Raw genomic sequence first — 26,391 nt, forward strand, 5'->3', positions numbered from 1 at the left:
TCGGCAGAAGTCGTGACAAGCATATACTAGAAAAACATTTAAAAGTATGTAATACAGCCAAATGTGTCTTTCCAATCACAAACTTGGGCGGAATAGAACTATTACGTTTTTAGAAATAGTACTCATGCAAGAGGCGCATCTCCACACTTCGCACTAGAAACTTTTTCCATTACTAAAAACATATTTTTTCTATATGCCTTTTTCAGATTGACTCCACTGTTCGATTACTTAGCCTAAAAGTTAGCTCACAGGTTTCAGGGTATGTTAATGGGGGAGAAGAAGGGAAGAAAGCAGGAGCAGCAGCATGCCGCATGAGGTGCGCGTTGACAGGGTCACCAGCTACAACTCGGGACAACATAATTGGAGCCGCCAATGAATTACCTCGTACCCCTCCACATCGACTCGGTACTGGTAGCACTTGTATATAGCCAAGTTATCGTTACTCATTGTGTATTTATTATAACTTTTATTTTTACATGTATTACTTTTCTATTATTTCTCTATTTTCTTTCTCTCTGCATTGTTGGTAAGGGAAGAGGTCCCTGAACCAATAGTTGGTTGTATTTACTAAAGTAATATGGGGTGGAAGCTATTGGAGTTTTATGGAAGTATTTTGTATTTAAAGCCCATTTGCATTCATAGAAAATAACCAAAATCATAAAATACTAACTAATTGCTGTAGATTGTACAGAGGAGGCCCCTGAATCAATAACAGTTGGCACTATTCAGGCCAAAAAGATCATCAAGGACATCAACCACCCGAGCCATGGCCTGATCACCCCGTTATCATCCAGAAGGCGAGGTCAGTACAGGTAGAACAAAGCTGGCTTCTATATCAAGGCCATCACACTGTTAAATAGCCATCACTAGCCGGCTTCCACCAAGTACCCTGACCTTATTTTTTTACGAAACTGAACAGCAAAAACAAGGGATGTAACTTGTTCGCTATCGTCAGCTGATTTAGAATATGATATTACTATCATCCTGGCATGTTCCTCGAAGAGGTATTGACGAGAAAAGTCTGAATCTTTAATATTAAGCCAGTGGTGTGTATTCATGGATGCCAAGGGAAGCCAGGCTTCCCCCCAAAATGTTTCAATAATTAAAAAATAAATTATATAAAATGTATCTTTTGTCTCTGTGCTTCATAAAAACAACACCCCTCTCTGTATGTGTAGCCCATCTATCTGATGCTGTCTTGTCAAAAATAGTATGACATTGTTGCCACCTGTATCATTGAATGCAAGGGAAGCCAGCAGCATTTGGCATTCCTTGATTAAAAAAAAGTGTAATAGCCAATCAGCGTTGACCTAAACCAGAGAGTAAGAGGAAGCGAGAGGCCCAACTCGGCGGAAAATCTTTCTGTCTGTCCCTCGTTTATCAACCAACCGTACAATCTAATCCGACTGTAAAATAGCCTTGTGGTCATTTTCACGCAAAGATGTGTATTTATCAATGTGAATGTGATCGTTTGGTGTGCACAAAACCCAAGTCTGCTCTGAGCTGGGTGTACACCGTTTTACAGGTGAACAAGTGGTGCTGGTTTTGGAATACATGGTAAAATAGAACATGATTGTCAAAGTACATAATAGACTAATAACTGGGTTTGATAAATAAACAAGATTAGGGACCAATCAGAGAGCAGGGTTATGATGATGTCATTATGAAAGGACCAATCAGAGCAGGGTTATAATGATGTCATTATGAAAGGACCAATCACAGAGCAGGGTTATGACCATCCCATTATGAATGGACCAATCAGAGAGCAGAGTTTTGACGATGTCATTATCACATAAATATAATTAATCTGTCTTTATTTCAGTTAAAATCAACAAACATAGTAAACAAACAGCAAAATGTGTGTATATCTAAAGACAACTTGGATAGAGTATAATGCATTGAAAAGTGACACATAGCCTACTATGGGGGTAATATTTTTAGGGTGGATGTAACCTATCTATAGATGTAGCCTCTGTCTGTGCAGTAGACTGTTAGCACAGGGCAGGCAGGAGAACTGTTGAGGGTTCTGGATGCACTGGAGGATCATCAGAGTTCTGCGAGGAGACATGAAGATTCAAAATAACAATGTGCACTACCGTGTTCAGGGTTCTGTTCACTTTCCCAAAATTCCCAAGTTTTCCAGAAATCCTGGTTGGATGTTTCCCAGAATCAGGATTGAACTAGAAAAAGACATTTCCCAAGGAAAATGTGTCTGCTTGCTAATCTTAAAGTGTTCATGCTTGTGAAATAGTAGTGTCAGTGACTGCAGTAATGGTAGTAGTAGTAATAGTAGTAATAGGGTTGTCATAAACAATGGGTTACTTAAAGTGAGTTATTTTGGGGTGGTTTGTAGGTGTAGTTATTGAAGTGGGTTATAGTGGGTTAGTATAGTAGGCTAGCGGGAGTACTATAGCATCTTAAGCCATATCATGTTTTTTTAAGCTCTCAAAATGTTTTAGTTTGAACATTATGATAGTTCTGTGGCAGAGACTTCAGTTTGGAATGTTGAAGCCTCCATACCGCCATTGAAATGAATGGGGATACAACAAACTTTATAGATTATGAAGTATGAAGGCTTCCAAAAAGCGGTGTTGAGACAATCTAAGTTGAGTCAGTCTGCACAACATTGGGGCGGTGTTTGTAGCTGGAACGGATCAAGGCAGCGGCAAATATTTGTTTTGCCTTTGAAGTCTATGGAGCTTTTATCCTAATTTAAAACGGTTATAGTCCAAAAAGTACAAATAGCATCAACAATCTTTTGACACGCAATCTACAATGAACAAAAAGATAAACGCAACATCCAACAATTTTTATTTTTTTACTGAGTTACAGTTGAAAGTAAATTGAAACAAATTCATTAGGTAGGCCCTAATCTATGGATTTGACATGACTGGGCATAGGCCCACCCACTTGGGAGCCCACCCACTGAGGAGCCAGGTGTGGTTACACGTGGTCTGTGATTGTGAAACCGGTTGGATGTACTGCTAAATTATCAAAAATTATGTTGGAGGCGTCTTATGGTAGAGAAATTAACATTGAATTATCTGGCAACAGATGTGGTGGATATTCCTGCAGGCTCCCTCAAAACTTGAGACATCTTGTATTGTGTGACAAAAGTATACATTTTTGAGTGGTCTTTTATTGTCCCCAGCACAAGGTGGAGCTGTGTAATGATCATGCTGTTTAATCAGCTTCTTGATATGCCACACCTGTCAGGTGGATGGATTATCTTGGCATAGGAGAAATGCTCACAGAGTTGTAAACATATTTGTGCACAACACTTTTGAGAAACCAGATTTTTGTGTGTGTGGAACATTTCTGGGATATTTTATTTAATTTTACAAGTTGAGTCAGTCTGTAACATGTCAAAGTTGGTTTGGTCTTTGTAGCTTTAACAGTTCAAGAACAGTGGAACATCCAAATGGCGTTTCTAGCTTTAAAGGTTGAAGACTAGTTACAGTCCAAACTTTTACCATGTTAACCTATGCCAATTGAAATGCATTGAGATTTATGCAAATATGGTTGTAGTGTCAAAAATAATCAGTAGTATCCCCCAATTTTTTTTCAAGCAAAAGTCTCATGGTAACGTGTGCGCTGGGAGTCGGGAAGCAAGTTCAGGGAGTGAATAATTTCATAAATGAACGAAACATAATACAAAACAAGAAACACGAACAACGCACAGACATCAAACTGAAACAGAGAGGGAGCACACGTGACAGTATCCCCTCCCCGACACGTGGCTCCAGCCGCAGGACACCGACCAAAATGACGATCCCGGGGATCAGGAGCGGACCGCTCACCTCTGCTAAGGTGCAAGAAACCTGACGATCCGGCTGAGGCGTGAGAGCCTGATGAGCCGGCTGAGACCTCCCTGGTTGCCTTGGTCGAGGCACGGGAACCTGTTCACCTAGCTGAGGCATGGGAGCCTATCGAGCACGCTGAAGCATAGGAGTCTATCCGAACCCGCTGACGCATCACAGCCTGTCTATCCCGCTGAGGTATGGAAACCCGTCGAGCCATCAAAGGCAGGAGAACCCGTCGAACCCGCCGAGGTATGGAAACCCGTCGAGCCAGCAAAGGCAGGGGAACCCGTCGAACCCGCCGAGGTATGGAAACCCGTCGAGCCAGCAAAGGCAGGGGAACCCGTCGAACCCGCCGAGGTATGGAAACCCCTTCGAGCCAGCAAAGGCAGGGGAACCCGTCGAACCCGCCGAGGTATGGGAATCCTACAAACCGGCTTAGGCCTCCCAGGTAGCTCCGGTTCTGACTCCCGGACCAGACATCACCTCCAACACAAAAACCAAAAAAACTCTGATGCTTCCCTTTGGTGAGGCGTCATTCTGTAACGTGTGCGCTGGGAGTCGGAAAGCAAGTTCAGGGAGTGAATAACATAATACAAAACAAGAAACATGAACAACGCACAGACATGAAACTGAAACAGAAACAATGACACCTGGGGAAGGAACCAAAAGGAGTGACATATATAGGGCAGGTAATCAAGGAGGTGACGGAGTCCAGGTGAGTGTCATTATGTGCTGATGCGCGTAACGATGGTGACAGATGTGGCCATAATGAGCAGCCTGGTGACCTAGAGGCCGGACAGGGAGCACACATGACAATCAGTGGTAGTCTGAACGTTTTAAAATTGCTTTGGTGTTGGTAGCTTTTACGGTTTTGGCGCTAGAGGTTCCAGCAGATGGCAAATAATAATAATAAGTACGAACAGTTTCTAAAGTTTGCTTTGCTTTCAGCAAGCATACCTAATAAGCAGGAATACTCAGGATTTCTGGAAAACTAGAAAGTTACCGAAATGTTCAAAACAAATTGTGTTTTAGTGAAGTAGGAAGTGATGAAAAGGTGATGTGACTTACAGGTCACTGTCTGTGCAGGTCCAGCGGAACCCTCTGGTCTGTAGGACATTGATCAAATCCACAATGGAACCCTGAGTGCAGGATTCTCTAAAGGAGGAGAGAACGAGGATACATAAAGTACATAACATATAATATTTCTAAAGGTTGTTGTATTGTAGACAAACCATTTGTATCCGATGCAACTTGACAATAACATAATTTGCATGACATTTGCATAGATAAACTTATTTTGTGTTGATATTGAAAGATATGCCCAGTTCGTAACTTGGGTGTTTATCTAGGGTTCGTTCCAAATGGCACCCTATTCCCAATGTGGTGCATTACTTTTGACCAGGGCCCAACGGGCTCTATGTAGGGAATAGAGTGTCATTTGGGACGCATTCCTAGTCATTCTCACATGAAGGGTCCCTCCAGGTTGGCCACCACCTTGATGTTGACATGATCCACCATTCTGGGGTTCAGGCTGTCCAGCTCCACACCCCCAAACATGCTACAACAAGATGAAAAGGACCAGAGTGAAACAATCACTACCACTGTTAGACCACTATGTACTGTCAGTGGCTGTCACGTCTTCGCCTTACCTTTTCCTGTTGAAAGCATTCTCTATGGATCCATTGAGCAGCACTGTGATGTTGCCACATGCCGCTGCAGCAAACTGGCAAACATACAGAGATGAGGCAATCATAGCCAGACATAGTCCACAATATACAGTAGACATGTCATGCCGTCACCCAGTATCTCAAAATCACAAGGCATATCCCTACCACAAAAATATTGCCATGAGATTAGTGGCATTCATGTAATTTAGGCTACCATTTTGTGAGTGAGCTTACGTTTTGTGAGGCTTGTCTCCACAAGGAATAGACAGGATGGTTTACACACGTTGACCAGTCTGGGCAAGAGTTGAAATCAAAGCCTAACAAAGAGAAACACATGAAGGAGCTTCATAAGAAAGAGACAGCCATTTTTTACATAGAAAAACCACCCCATAGACAAAGTCAATGATATCTGCTGTGAAGAGTACGTTATCCTTCTAAGGAAAAGGAAAGTAATTCTCCTTGTTTGATTCGTGTGCAGAGCAGGAGGGGGATCTCTCCGGTGCAAAATTGGAAGAGTTTACCACAGAGATGGGGGTGTAACACATGGTGTTCTGATACAGCTGCACTACACAACACCCCATGTGTGCGATATCCCCCATTCTGTCTCAACTTCCTGTAAGCACTGATCCAAACATTACATCTGTGGTCAACCACAGAGCCCCAGCCTGTCATATTGTGACCTCTCTCCTCATCAGGGGCTTCGGAGTGATGACTTGGCACCCACTGGAACAACTGTTCCTTCAGTTCTTTTGGGAACAATGTGAAGAAAAGAATCATAACTCTCTCTCTCTCTCTCTCAGACCATGATGAATCCTACCTCTGTCTTTCTCTTCCTGTCCGCACCAGATGAGGTCATTGAACATGTATCCCACCAGCGTGTCCTCCAGGGTCCAGAAACGACGTGTTACAGCTGCATAGCTGTGCATCAGCTCCCTGGTCTTACTCCAGAACAGCAACTACAAAAACCACAAGGGCAACAAGCACAAACCAGATACTAGATATCAGAGGAATCATACAGTAGATACTCAATAAATCAAAGATACTCAAAAACACAACACAGTCAGTTACATCCTCAGAGGATTCAGGGCCCGTATTCATAAAGTGTCACAGGGTAGGAATGCTGATCTAGGATCAGGTCCTACCTGTCTCGGATAAGAATCCAGCGCTGCCATGGTGATACTCACCTTACCACATGTCAGAGTCTGTGGTGTGGCATGGAACATCCTTTTGTAGTCCTTAATCTTCACATTACAGCGAGACTTCCTCATTACAGCCTCCTCAAACTCCCTCCAGATCTCCTCACAGTCATAGCTACAGTAACACACACAGCACTTTTACCTACAGTACCAGTCAAAAGTTTGGACACACCTACTCATTCCAGGGTTTTCCTTTATTTTTTACTATTTTCTACATTGTAGAATAATAGTGAAGACATCAAAACTATGAAATAACACATATGGAATCATGTACTATGAAATAACACATATGGAATCATGTAGTAACCAAAAAAGTGTTAAACAAATCAATTTTAGATTCTTCAAAGTAGCCACCCTTTGCCTTGATGACAGCTTTGCACACTCTTGGAATTATCTCAACCAGCTTCATGAGGTAGTCACCTGGAATGCATTTCAATTAACAGATCTGCCTTGTTAAAAGTTAATTTGTGGAATTGATTTCCTTTTTAATGCTTTTGAGCCAATCAGTTGTGTTGTGACATGGTAGGGTTGGTATACAGAATATAGCCCTATTTGGTAAAAGACCAAGTTCCTATTATGGCAAGAACAGCTCAAATAATCAATGAGAAATGACAGCCAATCATTACTTTAAGACATGAAGGTCAGTCAAGCCAGAAAATTCCAGGAACTTTAAAGTTTCAAGTGCAGTCGCAAAAAACATCAAGTGCAATGATGAAACTGACTCGCATGAGGACTGCCACAAGAAAGGAAGACCCAGAGTTACCTCTGCTGCAGAGGATAAGTTCATTTGAGTTAACTGCACCTTAGATTGCAGCCCAAATAAATGCTTCACAGAGTTCAAGTAACAGACACCTCTCAACATCAACTGTTCAGAGGAGACTGCATGAATCAGGCCCTCATGGTCGAATTGCTGCAAAGAAACCACTGCTAAAGGACACCAATAATAAGAAGAGACTTGCTTGGGCCAAGAAACACGAGCAATGGACATTAGACCAGTGGAAATCTGTCCTTTGGTCTGATGAGTACAAATTTGAGATTTTTGGTTCCAACTGCTTTGTCTTTCTGAGACACGGAGTAGGTGAACGGATGATCTCTGCATGTGAGGTTGCCACCGTGAAGCATGGTATAGGAAGTGTGATGGTGTGGGGGTGCTTTGCTGGTGACACTGTCGGTGATATATTTAGAATTCAAGCACACTTAACCAGCATGGCTACAGCATTCTGCAGCGTTCTGCAGTGATATTCCATCCAATCTGGTTGGCGCTTAGTGAGACTATCATTTGTTTTTCAACAGGACAATGACCCAACATACCTCCAGGCTGTGTAAGGGCAAATTGACCAAGAAGGAGAGTGATGGAGTGCTGCATAAGATGACCTGGCCTCCACAATCACCTGACCTCAACCCAATTGAGGTTTGGGATGAGTTGGACCGCAGAGTGAAGGAAAAGCAGCTAACAAGTGCTCAGCATATGTGGGAACTCCTTCAAGACTATTGGAAAAGCATTCCAGGTGAAGCTGGTTGAGATAATTCCAAGAGTGTGCAAAGCTGTCATCAAGGCAAAGGGTGGCTACTTTGAAGAATCTAAAATTGATTTGTTTCACTTTTTTGGTTACTACATGATTCCATATGTGTTATTTTATAGTTTTGATGTCTTAAATATTATTCTACAATGTAGAAAATAGTACAAATGAAGAAAATCCTTGAATGAGTAGGTGTGTCCAAATTTTTGACTGGTAATGTATATCTAATCATAGATAACATTAAAAAAAATATGTCATGTTGAGAACATGTTGCATATAATGAAATAAGATCCCTTACGAAAAAACCACATGAATTTCACGTAATCACGTGATCTCATGTGATTTTATGTGAAGTTAATGTGATAACATGTGACAACATGATCTCATGTGAAATAAATGGACAACATGCGGATGCAAAAAACATGTAGTCGGACACGAGCTCTGCTGTACTATAGGGCAGCCCCCCACACCTCTCTGATTCAGACACATTTCATTTGTACAACTGACTAGGTATCCCCCTTTCCCCTTATAGAGTTTAGTTTGGGTTAAGTTGGGTCTCTCTCTCTCCCTCTCCCCTTTTTTCTTTTCCGCTCTCCTCACTCTCTCCCCCTTGAGGTAGATATCAAGTGATCTGGAGCAGTACTCGCAATAGTTTTCCACTTCTACTTTCTTAACAGCAAGCATCATAAAACATTATGACACGGTCATAACCATGTCATAATATGTCTTAACAGCTGACATAACTTGTCATAACCTGTCATAATACTGTTGTGACATATATTGCATTATTTTATGGCTGGTTATGACACCTACATAAGAGTGTCAAATCCCACAAAACCTACCACACAAGGCGAAGCATTGTAGATTACACCATAGCCTACTTGAAAACTTCATGTGTATGTTATATAACATTTTCTGATATGTACCATATTCAATTATTGTAATTGTGCACACATTGATGTCAGACATGTACCTACTGTACCCCAATGCTCTGATGCTGATGACTGGGATGAATGCAGGAGCAAATTTCAGGAGCAGGACAAGACACTATCTTTTTGAGTGATGACTGACATATGGCCATGCTCGTGATAGGCCTATCTGGCTGATATGATTATGGTGGTCATAATTCTTCTTGACAGAATCAAAAAGTGTATTTTTTTTGTCCAAGTAAAACGACACAGGATGGTCATAATACTTCATGACAGTGTTTGCTAATTGACATCATTTGAGTCAATTGGAGGTGTACCTTTGGATGTATTTCAAGGCCTACCTTCAAACTCAGTGCCTCTTTGCTTGACATCATGGGAAAATCAAAAGAAATCAAAAGAAATCAGAATTTTTTTTGTAGACCTCCACAAGTCTGGTTCATCCTTGGGAGCAACTTTCAAACGCCTGAAGGTACCACGTTCATCTGTACAAACAAAAGTACGCAAGTATAAACACCATGGGACCACGCAGCTGTCATACCGCTCAGGAAGGAGACACGTTCTGTCTCCTAGAGATGAACGTACTTTGGTGCAAAAAGTGCAAATCAATCCCAGAACAACAGCAAAGGAACTTGTGAGGATGCTGGAGGAAACAGGTACAAAAGTATCTATATCTGTTACGCTCGTCGTTGGAATGAGACCAAGGTGCAGCGTGGTAGGCGAACATCTTACTTTTATTTAAAATGAACACCAAAAAAACAACAAAATACAAAAACGAACGTAAAGTTCTGCAGGCTATACAGCAACTAACAAAATCAAGATCCCACAACTGAAGGGGGAAAAAGGGCTGCCTAAGTATGATCCCCAATCAGAGACAATGATAAACAGCTGCCTCTGATTGGGAACCATACTAGGCCAACAAAGAAATAGAAACATAGATTTGCCCACCCAAGTCACACTCTGATCTAACCAAATAGAGAATAAAAAAGGCTCTCTAAGGTCAGGGCGTGACAATATCCACAGTAAAACTAGTCATATATTGACATAACCTGAAAGGCCACTTAGCAAGGAAGAAGCCACTTCTCTAAAACCGCCATAAAAAGCCAAACTACGGTTTGCAACTGCACATCGGGACAAAGGTGGTACTTTTTGAAGAAATGTCCTCTGGTCTGATGAAACAAAAATATAACTGTTTGGCCCTAATGACCATCGTTATGTTTGGAGGAAAAAGGGCGAGGCTTGCAAGCCGAAGAACACCATCCCAACTGGGAAGCACGGGGTTGTCAGCATCATGTTGTGGGGGTGCTTTGCTGCAGGAGGGACTGGTGCACTTCACAAAATAGATGGCATCATGAGGCAGGATAATTATGTGGATATATTGAAGCAACATCTCAAGACATCAGTCAGGAAGTTAAAGCTTGGTCGCAAATGGGTCTTCCAAATGGACAATGACCCCAAGCATACTTCCACAGTTGTGGCAAAATGGCTTAAGGACAACAAAGTCAAGGTATTGGAGTGGCCATCACAAAGCCCTGACCTCAATCCCATAGAAGATTTGTGGGCAGAACTGAAAAAGCGTGTGCAAGCAAGAAGGCCTACAAATCTGACTCAGTTACACCAGCTCTGTTAGGAGGAATGGGCTAAAATTCACCCAACTTATTGTTGCGTGAATTTAAACAATTTAAAGGCAATGCTACCAAATACTAATTGAGGGTATGTAAACTTCTGACCCACTGGGAATGTGATGAAAGAAATAAAAGCTTAAATAAATATTTCTCCCTGCTATTATTCTGACATTTCACATTCTTAAAATAAAAAGTGATGATTCTAATTGACCTAAGACAGGGAATTTTTACCCGGATTAAATGTCAAGAATTGTGAAACCCTGAGTTTACATGCATTTGGCTAAGGTGTATGTAAACTTCCGACTTCAACTGTATATATGCATTCGTGAAATGGTAGGTGCTTTGTGTTTGTTTTGCATGGCCACTGATGTGATTGATTTGCGGTATAATTACATTGAAGTGGAAGGTGGCGAGATGACATGTCCTTTTAACAAATTGACGTCTGGTTTCACGAGGTTATTGTCATTCATTGTACATTTGTACGTATTGCGCAATTTTTTTAGCTACTGTAACCATGTTTTCAGACTTGCTTCGAACTTTGCCTGCTTTGATAGAGTCATAAGAGTAAAAATTAACCACCATAACTCCGTACCGAAACAGGAAGTACTTTAAAGGCTCATTGCTAGAGGTTGACGAAAACCCACACGCGAAGGATGTATTGACTTTTAGGCCGGGTTTCTGTACAGCACTTCGAGATATTAGCTGATGTACCAAGGGCTATATAAAATAAACTTGATTTGATTTGATTTGATTGACTGTGACTGTGACTGTCAACCCCATTTCTTATTCAGTAATGGAGGTACAGTGAAACTTTTATGTTTTATGAGCACTTGCATTGCACCGCTGTGATCATTCCAATGAAGATGAAGGGTAATTGAATGAATAAATCAAGTGTGAGCACACTGAAGCAGTTTGCACTCAGCGTTCATGACACAGGCAAACAAACAAACACACACACACACACACACACACACACACACACACACACACACACACACACACACACACACACACACACACACACACACACAGAGGAAGTGCCTGGACACAGCCCTTAGCTGTGGGATATTGGCCATATATCACAACACCCCAAGGTGCTTTATTGCTATTATAAACTGGTTACCACGTAATTAGAGCAGTAAAAATACATGTTTTTAATACAAGTGGTATTCGGTCTGATATACTATGGTGTCAGACAATCAACATTCAGAGCTCGAACACCCCCAGTTTATAATTAAGCCATTAGGCACAAGGCGGTGTGGTATATGGCCAATATACCATGGCTAAGGGCTGTTCTTATGCACGACGCAATGCGGAGTGCCTGGATACAGCCCTTAGCCATGGTATATTGGCAATAACCACAAACCCCAAAGGTACCATATTGCTATTATAAAATGTTTACCAATGTAAATAGAGCAGTAAAAATAAATGTTTTGTCATACCCATGGTATACGGTCTGATATGCCATGGCTGTCACCCAATCAGCATTCAGGGCTCGAACCACCCCGTTTATAATTAAACATACCACAGCATTATTGAATACTCGCTTCTGATTGGTTAAAAGGGCATTCTAGAATGGACATTAAAACCAGATAACTGGACAGTTCGAAAAGATATCGGGACACCTTGCAATCATTACGCAATAAGCGCCTACATATGCAAACCGTACTTGCTACAAAGTTACAGAATGCTAAACCAACAACCACACAAAACGGAATTAGATACATTGTAAATGCAGGTCCTACGAGGAACAAACTTTGCTAGCAGACTTTCATTGATTTGTTTTTGCAGAGACGTATTTTTTGGGGAGCGTCTGACGACTTAACGTGGTGAGTGATGAACAAGAATGTATCTGGTCCCTACTGTTGCAGTCATGACACAAGTGGCGCTATGCTGTCAAATACTTCCATGTTTCTAGTTTGACCAGCTGTTTTCAGCAACTGATATTTTTTAATTTGGTTGTCATATAGACAGGTTTGCTAGCAACAAACAATTGTTAAAATTTCGAGCCTAGTGTTGGATATACAATGCGATCTCCTCATTATGAAGTGTTGAGTGTCCTGACGAGAAGGAAAACTTTTCTACCTATGCTAGGCAAAATCAGCCATTATCAGCTCATTGTTATGGATGTATCCAAATGAATGTCAACAGAAAACAGCTACTTTGCTGTTACTCTACCTGCAAAGGTTGTGACTGTGTTAGCCGTAGCTAGCTGGCTAACAAGGGATAAGAACGTTGCCATGGAACATAAAAAACGAATGGTTGGGTCGCGTCCATAAATATCGAACTAAACGAATGAATGACTGGGAATGTATGAATTCACTTATAAAGATGAAAATATCAAAAACAACAAAACAGTATTTCTACCGGTAAAGTAAATGTGCTTTCATATTGTTTTCTCTCTTTCTTTTTTTCTCTCTCTCTCTCTCAGAGGACCTGAGCCCTAGGACCATGCCTCAGGACTACCTGGCATGATGAATCCTTGCTCTTCCCAGTCCACCTGGCCGTGCTGCTGCTCCAGTTTCAACTGTTCTGCCTGCGGCTATGGAACCCTGACCTGTTCACTGGACGTGCTACCTGTCCCAGACCTGCTGTTTTCAACTCTCTAGAGAAACAGGAGCGGTAGAGATACTCTTAATGATCGGCTATGAAAAGCCAACTGACATTTACTCTTGAGATTATGAATTGTTGCCCCTCGACAACTACTGTGATTATTATTATTTGACCATGCTGGTCATTTATGAACATTTGAACATCTTGGCCATGTTCTGTTATAATCTCTACCCGGCACAGCCAGAAGAGGACTGGCCACCCCTCATAGCCTGGTTCCTCTCTAGGTTTCTTCCTAGGTTTGGCCTTTCTGGGAGTTTTTCCTAGCCACCGTGGCCTTCTACACCTGCATTGCTTGCTGTTTGGGGTTTTAGGCTGGGTTTCTGTACAGCACTTTGAGATATCAGCTGATGTAAGAAGGGCTATAAAAATACATTTGATTAGATTTTTCTTTGGCAACTGTAAGCAATTGTATTTTATTGTTAGCCTGCAATACTTTATTATAAAAGGTGGCTATTTTGTGGCTACTATGTTCCACAAACACTTTTTCACATGTGAAATCATGTTATTTTCCACATGTGAAATCATGTGGTTTTCCATAAGGGATTCTATGTTAGAAATGCATTTGATTTGTCAAGACACTAAGTCGGTCAAACTGCCTACTTTTTCATGTCTTAGCCACACTTTACCTGGAATTAGGGCAAACTAGTGTTATGTAGCTGTAACATCGACCAATCACAATGTGTTTCAGGTTAGGTGTCGTCCCCATCTCAGCTCTCAAACCATCAGTGCAGAACAGGACAATGACAAACCCTGATGAAAGAAATAACACAAGTACAATACCTCTGAATGTATTCATCAATGTCTATAAAGGTGTTCTTTCACTCAGGTTATGGAGGGACTATAGAAAATAACTCACATAATATGAGCATGTGGAATATGCTAGAGGTCGACGAAGACTTCTGAAAGGTCATGGTGTTCAGAGCTCATGGATGGAGCTCTCCAAGGTACGCCCCAGACCCCTCTTACTTTCAGAGTTAGGCCCTGTCACTGTCAATAGAGAAAGAAAGAGTGAGTGAGTAACGAAGTGTGTGTATGTGTGTGCACGTGCTTGGTGACATCAATTGACATCAAGAGTGTGAACTCAATGGAGAGACCAACTCAGTGTTATCACCAAATCAAATCAAACTTTATTTGACACATGCCCCGAATACAACAAGTGTAGACAGTGCAGTTCAAGAAGAAGAAAATATTTGCCAAGTAGTCTAAAATAAAAAGTAATAATAAAACGTAACACAATAAGAATAACGAGGCTATATACAGGGGGCACCGGTACCGAGTCAGTGTGCGTGGGTACAGGCTAGTTGAGGTAATCTGTACATGTAGGTGGGGGCGAAGTGACTATGCATAGGTAACTAACAAACAGCGAATAGCAGCAGTGTACAAGAGGGGGGAGACTCTTATTATAATTTCATGCTCTCTCTCTGTGTGTGTGTGTGTGTGTGTGTGTGTGTGTGTGTGTGTGTGTGTGTGTGTGTGTGTGTGTGTGTGTGTGTGTGTGTTTGCATGCTTGGTGACCTCAAGTGTGAGGTAAAAGAAGAGATGACCCATGTGTTATCCCAAATGTGACTCCAATTATAATTTCACGCTATACTACTAGGAGGCACATTTGTGCAATGGGGGAGAGGTCAACCACTAGAAGTTTGCAGAAAGACATACAAACAGGCCATACATAGTGTCAGGTTAACATTTTTGGTAGGGAGTGTAAGATTCTGGTCAGTGTGTGTAATAGTGAGGAGTTGGTGAGTCGGAGGGTATGACTTTAGTTAGAGATAGGGTTTATGAGTTGGGTTAGTAGAGTAACCAGTGGCTGGCAGAGCTCCTTGCGTCTCTCACTACTCTCAAGAGAACACACACTGGGTTTGTTGCCTGTTAAATCTAATCAGCTAAGGGAATGTGGCTGTCTCTTCCCACTGTCTTTGTGTCCTGTCATAAAGGTGGTTATCTTTCAGCTGTTTACAGTAGATGTAAGGGTCAACAGTCCATCAAGCACACACACTCAAATTAAGGCAGACATTACTGATGAATGACACATTTTTTTGTTAAAAGCCAATCATCCATTTTCTTATCACTCATGAAGTAAAGTACAGTTAAAACTCACCAACTCAACACCAATACCTTACCTACGATTAGAATAAATCAACAGGAAACAATAAGATGGTAATAAATCAGTAATCATGTCAAACATATTCAATAGAAACACTCAGTCAAAAAACGAATACATACAAACCAGACAAAGACCAAGAAGTGCTTACCACTGCATAAGAAGGGACACAAACATCGATGAGTTGATGGACAGTTAGCTCCACAACATCTGGATGTCCATAGGAGTGGTGTTCATTTCCCCCCCTGCACAGTAGCAGTGTCCTGGGGTTGTGCAGTGGACATTACCCTCCTCCCTTGGCCACTAAGAAACCTGAGGGGCTGGGCTCCCAAGACAGACACAGCCCTTTCCCAACCCATAGAGCTGGACTGAAGGAATAAATTAGGCCTTTTCCTGCCACAGACAGACAGCCCGCATGACTCTCATTACAACCGTCTCCACACGGAGGGGAGGAAAAGGACTCTGGGGAAGGACACTTACCATATGCAGGGACAGGGGCGAGCACACATATATCATATGAATACATAAAGATAAAGCTTTTGAATTTACTTATATTTACTTTAAGGCTGGAAAAGGGGTGGATTGCCAATCAACATACGGTGTGTGCAGTATCACTTAGTGGCCAGTAGATGGTGTTAATTGTCTTGTTTGTATGCGAGTTATGGTTTCAAGCCCCATCTCAGCCTTGCACTCTGTTTCAATCATACAGTCGTGGCCAAAAGTTTTGAGAATGACACAAATATTAATTTTCACAAAGTCTGCTGCCTCAGTTTGTATGATGGCAATTTGCATACACTCCAGAATGTTATGAAGAGTGATCAGATGAATTGCAATTAATTGCAAAATCCCTCTTTGCCATGCAAATGAACTGAATCCCCCAAAAACATTTCCACTGCATTTGAGCCCTGCCACAAAAGGACCAGCTGACATCATGTCAGTGATTCTCTCGTTAACACATGTGTGAGTGTTGACGAGGACAAGGCTGGAGATAACTCTGTCATGCTGATTGAGTTCGAATAACAGACTTGAAGCTTCAAAAGGAGGGTGGTGCTTGGAATCATTGTTCTTCCTCTGTCAAACATGGTTACCTGCAAGGAAACACGTGCCGTCATCATTGCTTTGCACAAAAAGGGCTTCACAGGCAAGGATATTGCTGCCAGTAAGATTGCACCTAAATCAACCATTTATCGGATCATCAAGAACTTCAAGGAGAGCGGTTCAATTGTTGTGAAGAAGGCTTCAGGGCGCCCAAGAAAGTCCAGCAAGTGCCAGGACCGTCTCCTAAGGTTGATTCAGCTGCGGGATCGGGGCACCACCAGTACAGAGCTTGCTCAGGAATGGCAGCAGCCAGGTGTGAGTGCATCTGCACGCACAGTGATGCGGAGACTTTTGGAGGATGGCCTGGTGTCAAGAAGTGCAGTAAAGAAGCCACTTCTCTCCAGGAAAAACATCAGGGACAGACTGATATTCTGCAAAAGGTACAGGGATTGGACTGCTGAGGACTAGGGTAAAGTCATTTTCTCTGATGAATCCCCTTTCCGATTGTTTGGGGCATCCGGAAAAAAAGCTTGTCCGGAGAAGACAAGGTGAGCGCCACCATCAGTCCTGTGTCATGCAAACAGTAAAGCATCCTGAGACCATTCATGTGTGGGGTTGCTTCTCAGCCAAGGGAGTGGGTTCACTCACAATTTTGCTTAAGAACACAGCCATGAATAAAGAATGGTACTAACACATCCTCCGAGAGCAAATTCTCCCAACCATCCAGGAACAGTTTGGTGACGAACAATGCCTTTTCCAGCATGATGGAGCACCTTGCCATAAGGCAAAAGTGATAACTAAGTGGCTCGGGGAGCAAAACATCGATATTTTGGGTCCATGGCCAGGAAACTCCCCAGACCTTAATCCCATTGAGAACTTGTGAACAATCCTCAAGAGGCGGGTGGACAAACAAAAACCGACAAATTCTGACAAACTCCAAGCATTGATTATGCAAGAATGGGCTGCTATCAGTCAGGATGTGACCCAGAAGTTAATTGACAGCATGCCAGGGCGGATTGCAGAGGTCTTGAAAAAGAAGGTTCAACACTGCAAATATTGACTCTTTGCATCAACTTCATGTAATTGTCAATAAAAGCCTTTGACACTTATGAAATGCTTGTAATTATACTTCAGTATTTCATAGTAACATCTGACAAAAATATCTAAAGACACTGACGCAGCAAACTTTGTGAAAATTAATATTTGCGTCATTCTCAAAACTTTTGGCCACCCCTGTACATTACCAGGAAGTTGTTCCTTCCATCACATACAGTATAATAAAAATTGCATGATTATAATTTGTAGATTATAACCCCTCTCCTCTCCCCTAGAACTCTTCCCCCGTGTTGTTGCTGTAAAATAGACTGTGGTTTCTCTTAGCCAATTTACCTGGTCAAATGAACACATACGTTTTAATGTCTGTTTCATGCAAATCCTTATTTCTGCTGATATCTTGGTAAACCAGGTTACACAAAACTCTGATATAGAACTACAGACACTTTCGGGTAATATACATATTGTAGGGAATACATGTTTCAGTTCAGTTTAAATGTATATAGCAACAGCAAATAGTCTTACATTATCATATTTAATTTCACAAATAATTATATCCAATACATGTATTCACTCTTATCACATATTGATGTGTGTGTGTGTGTGTGTGTGTGCGTGTGTGCTTCCATCTTGTCCTGTGCACATGTTCTCCCCTACTACAGATGAAGCTAGAGACCGGGAAACATACATACAGAGAGAAACATTACATCACTCTTGTAATCACGCAATACAATAATCAGTATTGAAGGACTGTAATTCCTACAATTGATGCATACAAACTGTACTATGGCTTGCAAACAACATTTAATAGGCAAGCAAACAACATTTTTTATGTAGACGTTAAACAAGGTTGAGGGATTACTGGTCATACCTTTCGGAGGTCCAGCACATCCTGCAGCATATAGCGGATTCTGGGGGCGGTTGTCCTATTCTTCACAATCTTCACTATCATGTTGTAGTACTGATCCATGCTGGGCTGTGGAAGTATAGACAGGCCAAGTGAATGTAGTTGACGGATTTATAGATCTGAATCTATTGGATTGATCTATCCAATCATTTGGGATTAAAATGCACTGTACTGTACTCATATAAATGTAACAGATCACATCAATAAATCAATACAGTGCTGTACCCTGGCCTTCTCTAAGCCTTTGCCGATGGTGGAGAGCATTGTGCACAGACACTCCAGAGAGTTATCGTCGCCATCCTTAGCAAGCTTTACGATGCAATTGTGCATAATGGCTTCTGTAAGTATCTTCAACTGGAACAACTCGCAAATGAATCTGATGTTGCCTAGAGACCGTCTGCACCACATGGCCTTGACCTCCTCCGGCTCCTCCTTCAGTCGCTGGCTGACCTCCCCCTGGAAGGTTCGGACAAGCTTCACAAGCTGCATCAGAGTTTTTTAAAGCACTTAATGGGAATTTAATTGGGAATAACACAATTTATTTCCACTGCAATGTAAGGAGCAAGTTCCGATGTCATATACTGTATGTCAAATATGTGTTCAGTGTGTTCTGTCTATTGAGTAACCAAGGAACATTTGATTTAATGACACACATCAGGGGGTAATCACAACCAGGGCTGGGATCTAGCAACTGTCAATCCAACCCCTTAGCTGTTAAACCAAGGGATCCAAATCTCTTTCCAAGGTCACAAGATGTCAGTTTAAGCTAGTCCCTAAAATATGTTATTGTACCTTGGTGGTGGTGTCCAGCTCCTTCTGCTTTCCTCCAAAGAGCTCAGATTTATTATTCTCAAACTCAAACTGGCATCGATTCAGCAGTAATTTACGGAAATTCAAAGTCACTCTTGGATTACATGACGTTGGCACGTTGAGCTGAAGAGTAAAAAGGATGTTACAAAAGTCAAAATGCCTGTGAATCAATGTTTTAAGTGGTCCTCACATTTGGCAAACAAGAGCTAAGACAACGGGAGACGGACACAAACACAGTTGCAGACTTACCCTCATTAGGCAGCGGCACAAGTTGGCGTAGACCGCAGACCTGGCAGGGTGTGCTATGGCCCTCTCATATATGAGGTCAATGATGCCCTTCAGCTTGTCTTCTGTGTCAGTGGTGAGCTCAGTCACTTCTACCATCAACTCCCTGAAGTTCTTAGGAGTCAGCCTGTCCAGGATGTGACACATAGTGACAAACAGCTTCTGCATCTGTGGATCCTCAGCTTGCATGGTTTCCTTCAAGCCCTTTAGGACAGAAATGGGTGACATGGCAAAATATCACTGGCAATATTTATTTTAGAAGGTACTACAACACAACTACAGTAGGCACTTACCAGGTTCTGTTCTACTGACTCCTCACTGACAAGATTGCCAGTTATATCTAGACCAGATCCAAAGATTAGAGAGAGAGAGATATAAGTAGAGAGACAGAGAGCAGAAAAATAAATACATCAATGTTGAGCCGCTGGTAGTGTCCTAGTGGAGACTGTAGACAATGTACATTTGCACTGTCTGAGCTTTGCTACCTATAGGATATACTGTACACATCCTCAGCTGTCTAGATGAAGACATAAGGAAAAAGAGAATGGAATGATCTTCTACACAGAACAATCCATTAAGAGACACATTGAGTCAGATTTAACAAGTACCTGTTTTAGAGACCTTCCCCAGTTCCTCTGAGCAGACATCCTCTAGTTTTTCTTTCAGTGTAGAGGTGGACATCTTAACCTTCTGAAAATATACTTCATGACCAACAGGAATCCCAGGTATGTCTTCAAATCCAATGGGGGCAAGTAGAGACGTGCAGCTCTAGATTCAAACAGAAATAAAAGAGAGATGCAGGATGGTACATAGAAATATTTCTGTTTTCTCTCTATGTAAATGAAAATGACAAAGGAGCATAGTTACCAGAACCATATATTTCTAATATGGTTCTGAGAGTTACTAATGCTGCAGTACCTGGAGGAAATGGATGTGATCCTCGGTCTGTGTCAGCAGTATAATGTTAGCATCAATCTTCCTCAGTTCAACATTGTCCTTCTCCAGTGTATGTAGAAGTCCTTCAGTCTCGCTCACTATATCCCTCTCCTTAGCTTTGATCATCTCTCTCACCTCAGAGCTTCTTCTCTCAATGAGGCGGATCAGCTCAGTGAACGTCCTCTCGCTGTCCACCACAGCTTCCTGTGCAGAGCACTGATAGGGAATTCGGAAAGTAAAAATGTAATTGAAGCCGCCATCGTAATGTACTTGTTTACAACCTACATTGTTGCGGTTCACAACTTACCTGGTTGTAAGTTTGAATAATTCCTGAAAACATTCTGTGGTTTTATTTTAGCATTGAAAATATGGCTCTACTTGAGCTCCATGAAGAGGAACAGGTTGAGTGACTAATTTCTCTGCTAATCTAACTACAGGAGAGCCGCCCGGAAATGAGCCAAGAAATGCCCCTTACATGTTTACCGACAACAGCCTGTGCCGACGAACAGTTAATTAAAAGCTTTGACTAGTACATTAGAATTCATTACATGATTTCCTGTTGATATCCTGACACACTGCAGCCACCCTCTGCTTTTAGACGTTTCTCTTTGCAATTTTGTCCTTTAATGTTTCCATATTTTACAGGTCAAAACTTACCTTGACAGAACCCATCATGTTTTGCAGGTCCAGCATCACAGTTTCCCTCTTCTTGATTTTCTGCTGACATTCCCTCTGTACCTTCCTCACCTGTTCCTGTGAATATACATATTAAACCCTATTTGATAGTATTAATGCTGTGATGGCAACAACAACAACAACAAGATTACATTGAAAGACAAAAGATTTCTGGCAGTTGGGCATACCTGTTTCTTTGCCCTTTCAGCTGGAGCTACAACAGTTTCATGACCCCTGTGTTGATCTATAGCACACTGATAACAAATGCATTGTTGATCAGTGCAGCAGTAGACCTCCAACAGTTTGCCATGGTGAGGGCAGATCCTCTCCTTTAATTGTGTGGAGGCTTCACACAGAATATGTTTCTTCAAAGCTGTTGACTCATAGTGAAGCTGAATGTGAGTCTCGCAGTATGAGGCCAGACACACCAAACAGCACTTCACTGCTCTGTGTTGTTTACCAGTACAGATGTCACATGGCACATCTCCAGGTCCAGCATACGGCAGAGAAGGGGAAACTTCTTGTCCTGTCTTCTTCAGTTTCCCCACTACTTCAGTTAGCATGTTGTTTCTGCTCAGGACAGGCCTTGGTGTAAAGGTCTGTCTGCATTGAGGGCAGCTGTAGATAAGCTTTTGATCATATTGATCCCAGTGACCCTTAATACAAACTTTACAGTAGCTGTGTCCACATGGAATAGTCACCGGATCGTTCAGTAAATCCAGACAGATTGAGCAACTAAACTCCTCCAGGGACACTGAAATACAGGCCTCTGCCATGGTCACTGTCCTTAAAAACACTGAGAATTGTCACATTCAGTTTCACTTCTCTGAAACAGTTCTTCCTCTTCGCAACGAACTGACAGGTGCATACACTGCCACCTACTGTACTGGAGTGTGAGTTTGGTCACAACCTATCTTTTAGTTATATAACCTTTATTTAACTAGGCAAGTCCGTTTCTTATTTACAATGACGGTCTTCCCCTGCGAAACCCTAACCCAGACGATGCTTGGCCAATTGTGCGCCGCCCAATCATGGCCAGTTGTGATACAGCCTGGAATCAAACCAGGGTCTGTAGTGACACCTCTAGCATTGAGATGCAGTGCCTTAGACCGCTGCGCCACTCGGGATCTCTTTGTAACTATACCATTATATTCTCTTAACTAACCCTACATTTCTAATAAAATAAAATTCCCAACAAACCTCATTACTCCCATCACCCCCACAAAAAATACCAACCTCTCTTTTTATATATTTTTTATTTAACTTTTATTTAACCTCTCTGACCCTTTCAAACAACATCTCCCTTTCTACGTCATACATTTCACAAAATAATTCTAAATATTCAACCATTTCCTCTACCATACAGCCATTACAAATTCAAGTACCATGACTCCATCAATTTCAAAGAAAAATTTAATCCCGTAAACCCTAATCTCACCTACACAACATCAATTCCTCCCTTTCATCTCCATTATATGACACTATATCCCATACAGATTTCCTTGTACTATAAAAATGTTTGCCCATTCTACTTTCATCCCATTGTCTATGCCAGCAATCTAACCCATTTTTCAGAATCAATGTTTTAATTTCCCCTCTACCCAACTACACCTGTATATCCACAATATTATTTAGTTTTTGCTATTATATCTACTATATAATTTCCATAAACTCCTGTAAGAGCCGTAATCCAACAGAACTGGATTTCAATACCAATACCAATAACCCCAACAACAGCAGCATTATTTATAATCCTAAATTCTCATGTTCTGACTTTCCAGATCTTAAACTACATCAAATTGATGCAGTCCCAACATATTACTACTCTTCTTGGTTGCACCTCCTCTATCCATGGCAATCCAACAATTATCACAACCATTTCTGTTGCATATACAGATAAATCATGTGTTAGTCTCTTCCATATATTAAAGTCAGGAATTAATACACCTGCTCCTGTGGGATCCTTTGCACCATCTGTACACACTGCAAGACAATAATAATACAACTGATTACTAATATATTGATCCACTACTGTTCCTACATTATCTTCTTCACACCACTGTTTCTTTTCTTCAATCAGGCTAAGATCAACATGTGGTATTGAGTAAAACCACGGTGGCACATTTCTGAAAGTTTTTTAATGAGTCGGCCTTTACCTGCAAGTGTAGAACATAGTTGGATAGAGGGTACACCTTTGCCATTATGGCTTCTGTGACAGCATGGGCAGCACCATTGAGGCTTATCTCCATGTGAAAGTAGTACATTTCTTCATCTCCTATTTCTATTAGTTGATTGACACTCGCTAAACAAACTGAAAGGGTGCATACTGCCACCTGGATTGTGTTGTTTGAACAGGCATCAAGCCAAGGTTGGTGATTCACTGCCACCTTAATTTTTGGAACGTTTGCTCAGGAGTATAATTCATAGGCTGATACTTCCTGCTGATCTGGATGTTATTTTCTGTGTGATCCTTCCTTAACCTAGGGTTTCCCAAACTTGGTCCTGGGGCCCCACTTGGGTCACATTTTGGTTTTGCCCTAGCAGTACACAGCTGATTCAAATAACCCTGCCTTAACCCATGTCAAGTGTTAACAGTGTTTGGCCACCAAGTGCTAAAAGTCATTATCTAAATAATGTGTCTGAAATGCTAGATGGTGTATGTGATGTAAACAGAGAGGTCTACTTTCTTTTGGACCTGAATATTGAATGGTTTTCATCAAGCTGTCCGCTTAAGAGGAAGCTTCTCACTGTAACCAGTGCCTGTAATCTGGTTCAGGTTATTAATTAACCTACCAGGGTGTTTACAAACACTACATGAACAAGATCATCCACATGTATAGGTCACATTTTTACTAATACTGTATAACTCTGTTCTAAAGCTGTACCCATACCCATTGGATGCAGTAATCACAATATAGTGGCTATATCTAGGAGAATCAAGGTTCCAAAAGCTGGGCCTAAAATAGTGTACAAGAGATCATACAAAATATTTTGCTGTGACCCTTATGTAGATGATGTAAAACATATTTGTTGATCTGATGTGATTAATAAGGAGCATCCAGGCGCTGCATTTCATGCATTTATGAAATAGCTTCTTTCAATTATTGATAAACATGCACCTGTTAAAATACTGTAAGGCTCCATGGATCGATGAGGAATTGAAAAACGGTATGGTTGAAAGAGATGGGGCAAAAGGAGTGGCTAATAAGTCTGGCTGCACATCTGACTAGCTGACATTGTAAATTGAGAAATGATGTGACAGAGCTATTTATCTAATAGAACTCAGAGGGTTTTCTTTAATGGAAGCTTCTCTAAATGTCAAACATGTGGTGTACCCAGGGCAGTTCTCTAGGCCCTCTACTTTTTTATATATTTACCAATGACATGCCACATCTCTAAAATTAAGAGAATTGTATTTGGTACACATCATTCCCTAAGCTCTATTTTTATTTTAAATTAACATTTATTTAACTAGGCAAGTCAGTTAGGAACAAATTCTTAATTACAATGGTCAAATCCAGACGACGCTGGCCAATTGTGCGCCACCCTATGGGACTCCCAATCACAGACGGTTGTGATACAGCCTGGATTCGAACCAGGGTGTCTGTAGTGACGCCTCTAGCACAGAGATGCAGTGCCATAGACCGTTGCGCCACTCGGGAGACCTCAGCTGAATCTGATAATTGTCATGACTTTCCAGTCCTGAGATGGAGATCGGGGGTGCCGGCTAGGCAACAATATTTCAATTTTTGAGAATGTGGAAATGTTCAGTGGATACTAGAAGAAACCTCATATCGAATTAATTTTGATGTTGTGACAGATGGTAGAACCACATAACTGTACCTCTGTCTACACTTCTCAATTATGAGGTTTGCATCTGAATGTTGTTTAAAATGAATGACTAAGTATCATACTTTTTAAAAGATAGAAATGTGATTTAAGTCTTCTAAATGAGAAAATGTTTTTTCATGTCAAGTTTACCAAGTCAGTAACCACACCCACATGAGCACAGAGATTATGCAAAATTTAATGGAACGCCCCTTTTCCCCAAGTGTTTAAAAGGACGCGCTGAAGAATTAACACATTAGACCAGTTACGTGCAGCGCCAGCTGAATACGTTACAAATGGTTGAGAAATCTACCACTCTATAGACCAAGCAGACTAAAGCGCGAGCCGGTTTTTGCAAAATGGATTAGAACTACAATTCTAAAAACTAAAACTACAAGACCAGAGAACATGAGGACGCTGGTCCCCACGTTGAAATGGTTGCCACTCTATAGACCAAGCAGGCTGAGGTGTAAGCCGAATGTTGCATAATGGTTTTAAACTCTGAAGCTATCGATCACTACAGAAGAAGCAAATCCTAGACGTCGCGTTATCAGTCTGCAGCTGGAAACGTACGTAGCCTAGGACGAGAACACCGACAACCTCTGAAGCATTCTAATGAGATCAACTCTGAGAACTACTGTACAGGGTAAGTCGAAGTATCCATTCTTAACACCACCATGACCAGGAGCTCTACCTAAGGACATGGTGAACTCTGGTGGCCGAACCAGAGTCGTACACCCAACATCTCCGTGACCAAAGGATTTGGACGATCAAGGACAGCTCAATCATAAATACATAAATTGCATACTCTTTTTCCAAATGAGCGGTTATTAGAGTGTTTCAGATTTTGTATTTCGTGAGCGTAGCTTCCCAATGTCCGATAGAGTAACTCCTTTGTCTCCCTTCCTCCCCTCTCTGAATTCGCCACTGTGTTATAACCAAACTGTCCTGCTTTGTTAGACTTCTTGGTACTATTTACTGTATAATGTTATTGTGTATTTGTGTATTCTGTAATTGTTTAATTAGTTAGTAAATAAATAATTGAGCCAACTGGTGTATCGCTGATTCATCAATAAAGTTGGGTTCAAGCATACTACAAGAAATGACGACGTTCAGAATGACTGATGAGGTAATAATACATTAATAAGTGACTGTAATCGATAAGATATGAAAATATCTGAAGAGAGTTAAATTCGGGAAATAGTAACTCTTTAAACATTTTCCCGTGGTGCCCCGACTTCTTAGTTAATTCATGTTACATTAGTTTAATCACGTAATAATAATAATTACAAAGAGAATTGATTTGATATAAGTCTTCACATTAATGAATAGTCACGTCACGACATAATGAATGGTTTGGATGTTGAACAAGTTGAGGAGACTAAATTCCTTTGTGTTACCTTAGATT

The 26,391-nt window shown here is 41.4% G+C and overlaps 3 protein-coding genes across 5 annotated transcripts in view; all 3 read right to left on the minus strand.

Annotated features, from left to right (window-relative positions):
- Positions 1-1,797: 1,797 nt before the first annotated feature.
- On the minus strand, positions 1,798-15,471 carry LOC111953730 (ADP-ribosyl cyclase/cyclic ADP-ribose hydrolase 1). 2 transcript variants are annotated; one of them, XM_023973188.2, is made up of 10 exons: positions 15,449-15,471; positions 14,207-14,337; positions 13,977-14,100; positions 6,655-6,781; positions 6,288-6,426; positions 5,705-5,787; positions 5,453-5,526; positions 5,269-5,361; positions 4,872-4,958; positions 1,798-2,054 (listed from the first exon to the last, which is right to left on the minus strand). In XM_023973188.2, the coding sequence occupies exons 2-10, from the start codon at positions 14,259-14,261 to the stop codon at positions 1,958-1,960; spliced, it is 879 nt and encodes a 292-aa protein (XP_023828956.1). In that variant the 5' UTR covers positions 14,262-14,337; positions 15,449-15,471; the 3' UTR covers positions 1,798-1,957. The 2 variants fall into 2 exon arrangements, with proteins under 2 accessions (XP_023828956.1, XP_023828957.1); XM_023973189.2 differs by lacking the exon at positions 15,449-15,471 and having other exon boundaries at positions 14,207-14,674.
- A 2,587-nt stretch (positions 15,472-18,058) lies between these two features.
- On the minus strand, positions 18,059-22,004 carry LOC111953731 (E3 ubiquitin/ISG15 ligase TRIM25). Of its 2 annotated transcripts, none has more exons than XM_023973190.2 (10): positions 21,344-22,004; positions 21,138-21,233; positions 20,463-20,696; positions 20,153-20,312; positions 19,838-19,884; positions 19,509-19,748; positions 19,242-19,382; positions 18,675-18,932; positions 18,414-18,518; positions 18,059-18,210 (listed from the first exon to the last, which is right to left on the minus strand). In XM_023973190.2, exons 1-10 carry the CDS (start codon positions 21,929-21,931, stop codon positions 18,199-18,201), a joined length of 1,881 nt encoding a protein of 626 aa, XP_023828958.1. In that variant the 5' UTR covers positions 21,932-22,004; the 3' UTR covers positions 18,059-18,198. The 2 variants fall into 2 exon arrangements, with proteins under 2 accessions (XP_023828958.1, XP_023828959.1); XM_023973191.2 differs by having other exon boundaries at positions 18,675-18,905; positions 21,344-22,001.
- Positions 20,130-26,391, minus strand: part of LOC111953190 (probable DNA double-strand break repair Rad50 ATPase) — a 31,616-nt gene continuing 25,354 nt past the window's right edge. Inside the window, exon 14 of the mRNA XM_070435392.1 lies at positions 20,130-20,152. The gene's annotated coding sequence lies outside the window, so the exon portion shown is untranslated. The remainder of the gene's footprint in view (positions 20,153-26,391) is intronic.

Source organism: Salvelinus sp. IW2-2015, linkage group LG27 (genome assembly GCF_002910315.2).
Source record: "Salvelinus sp. IW2-2015 linkage group LG27, ASM291031v2, whole genome shotgun sequence".
NCBI lineage: Eukaryota > Metazoa > Chordata > Actinopteri > Salmoniformes > Salmonidae > Salvelinus > Salvelinus sp. IW2-2015.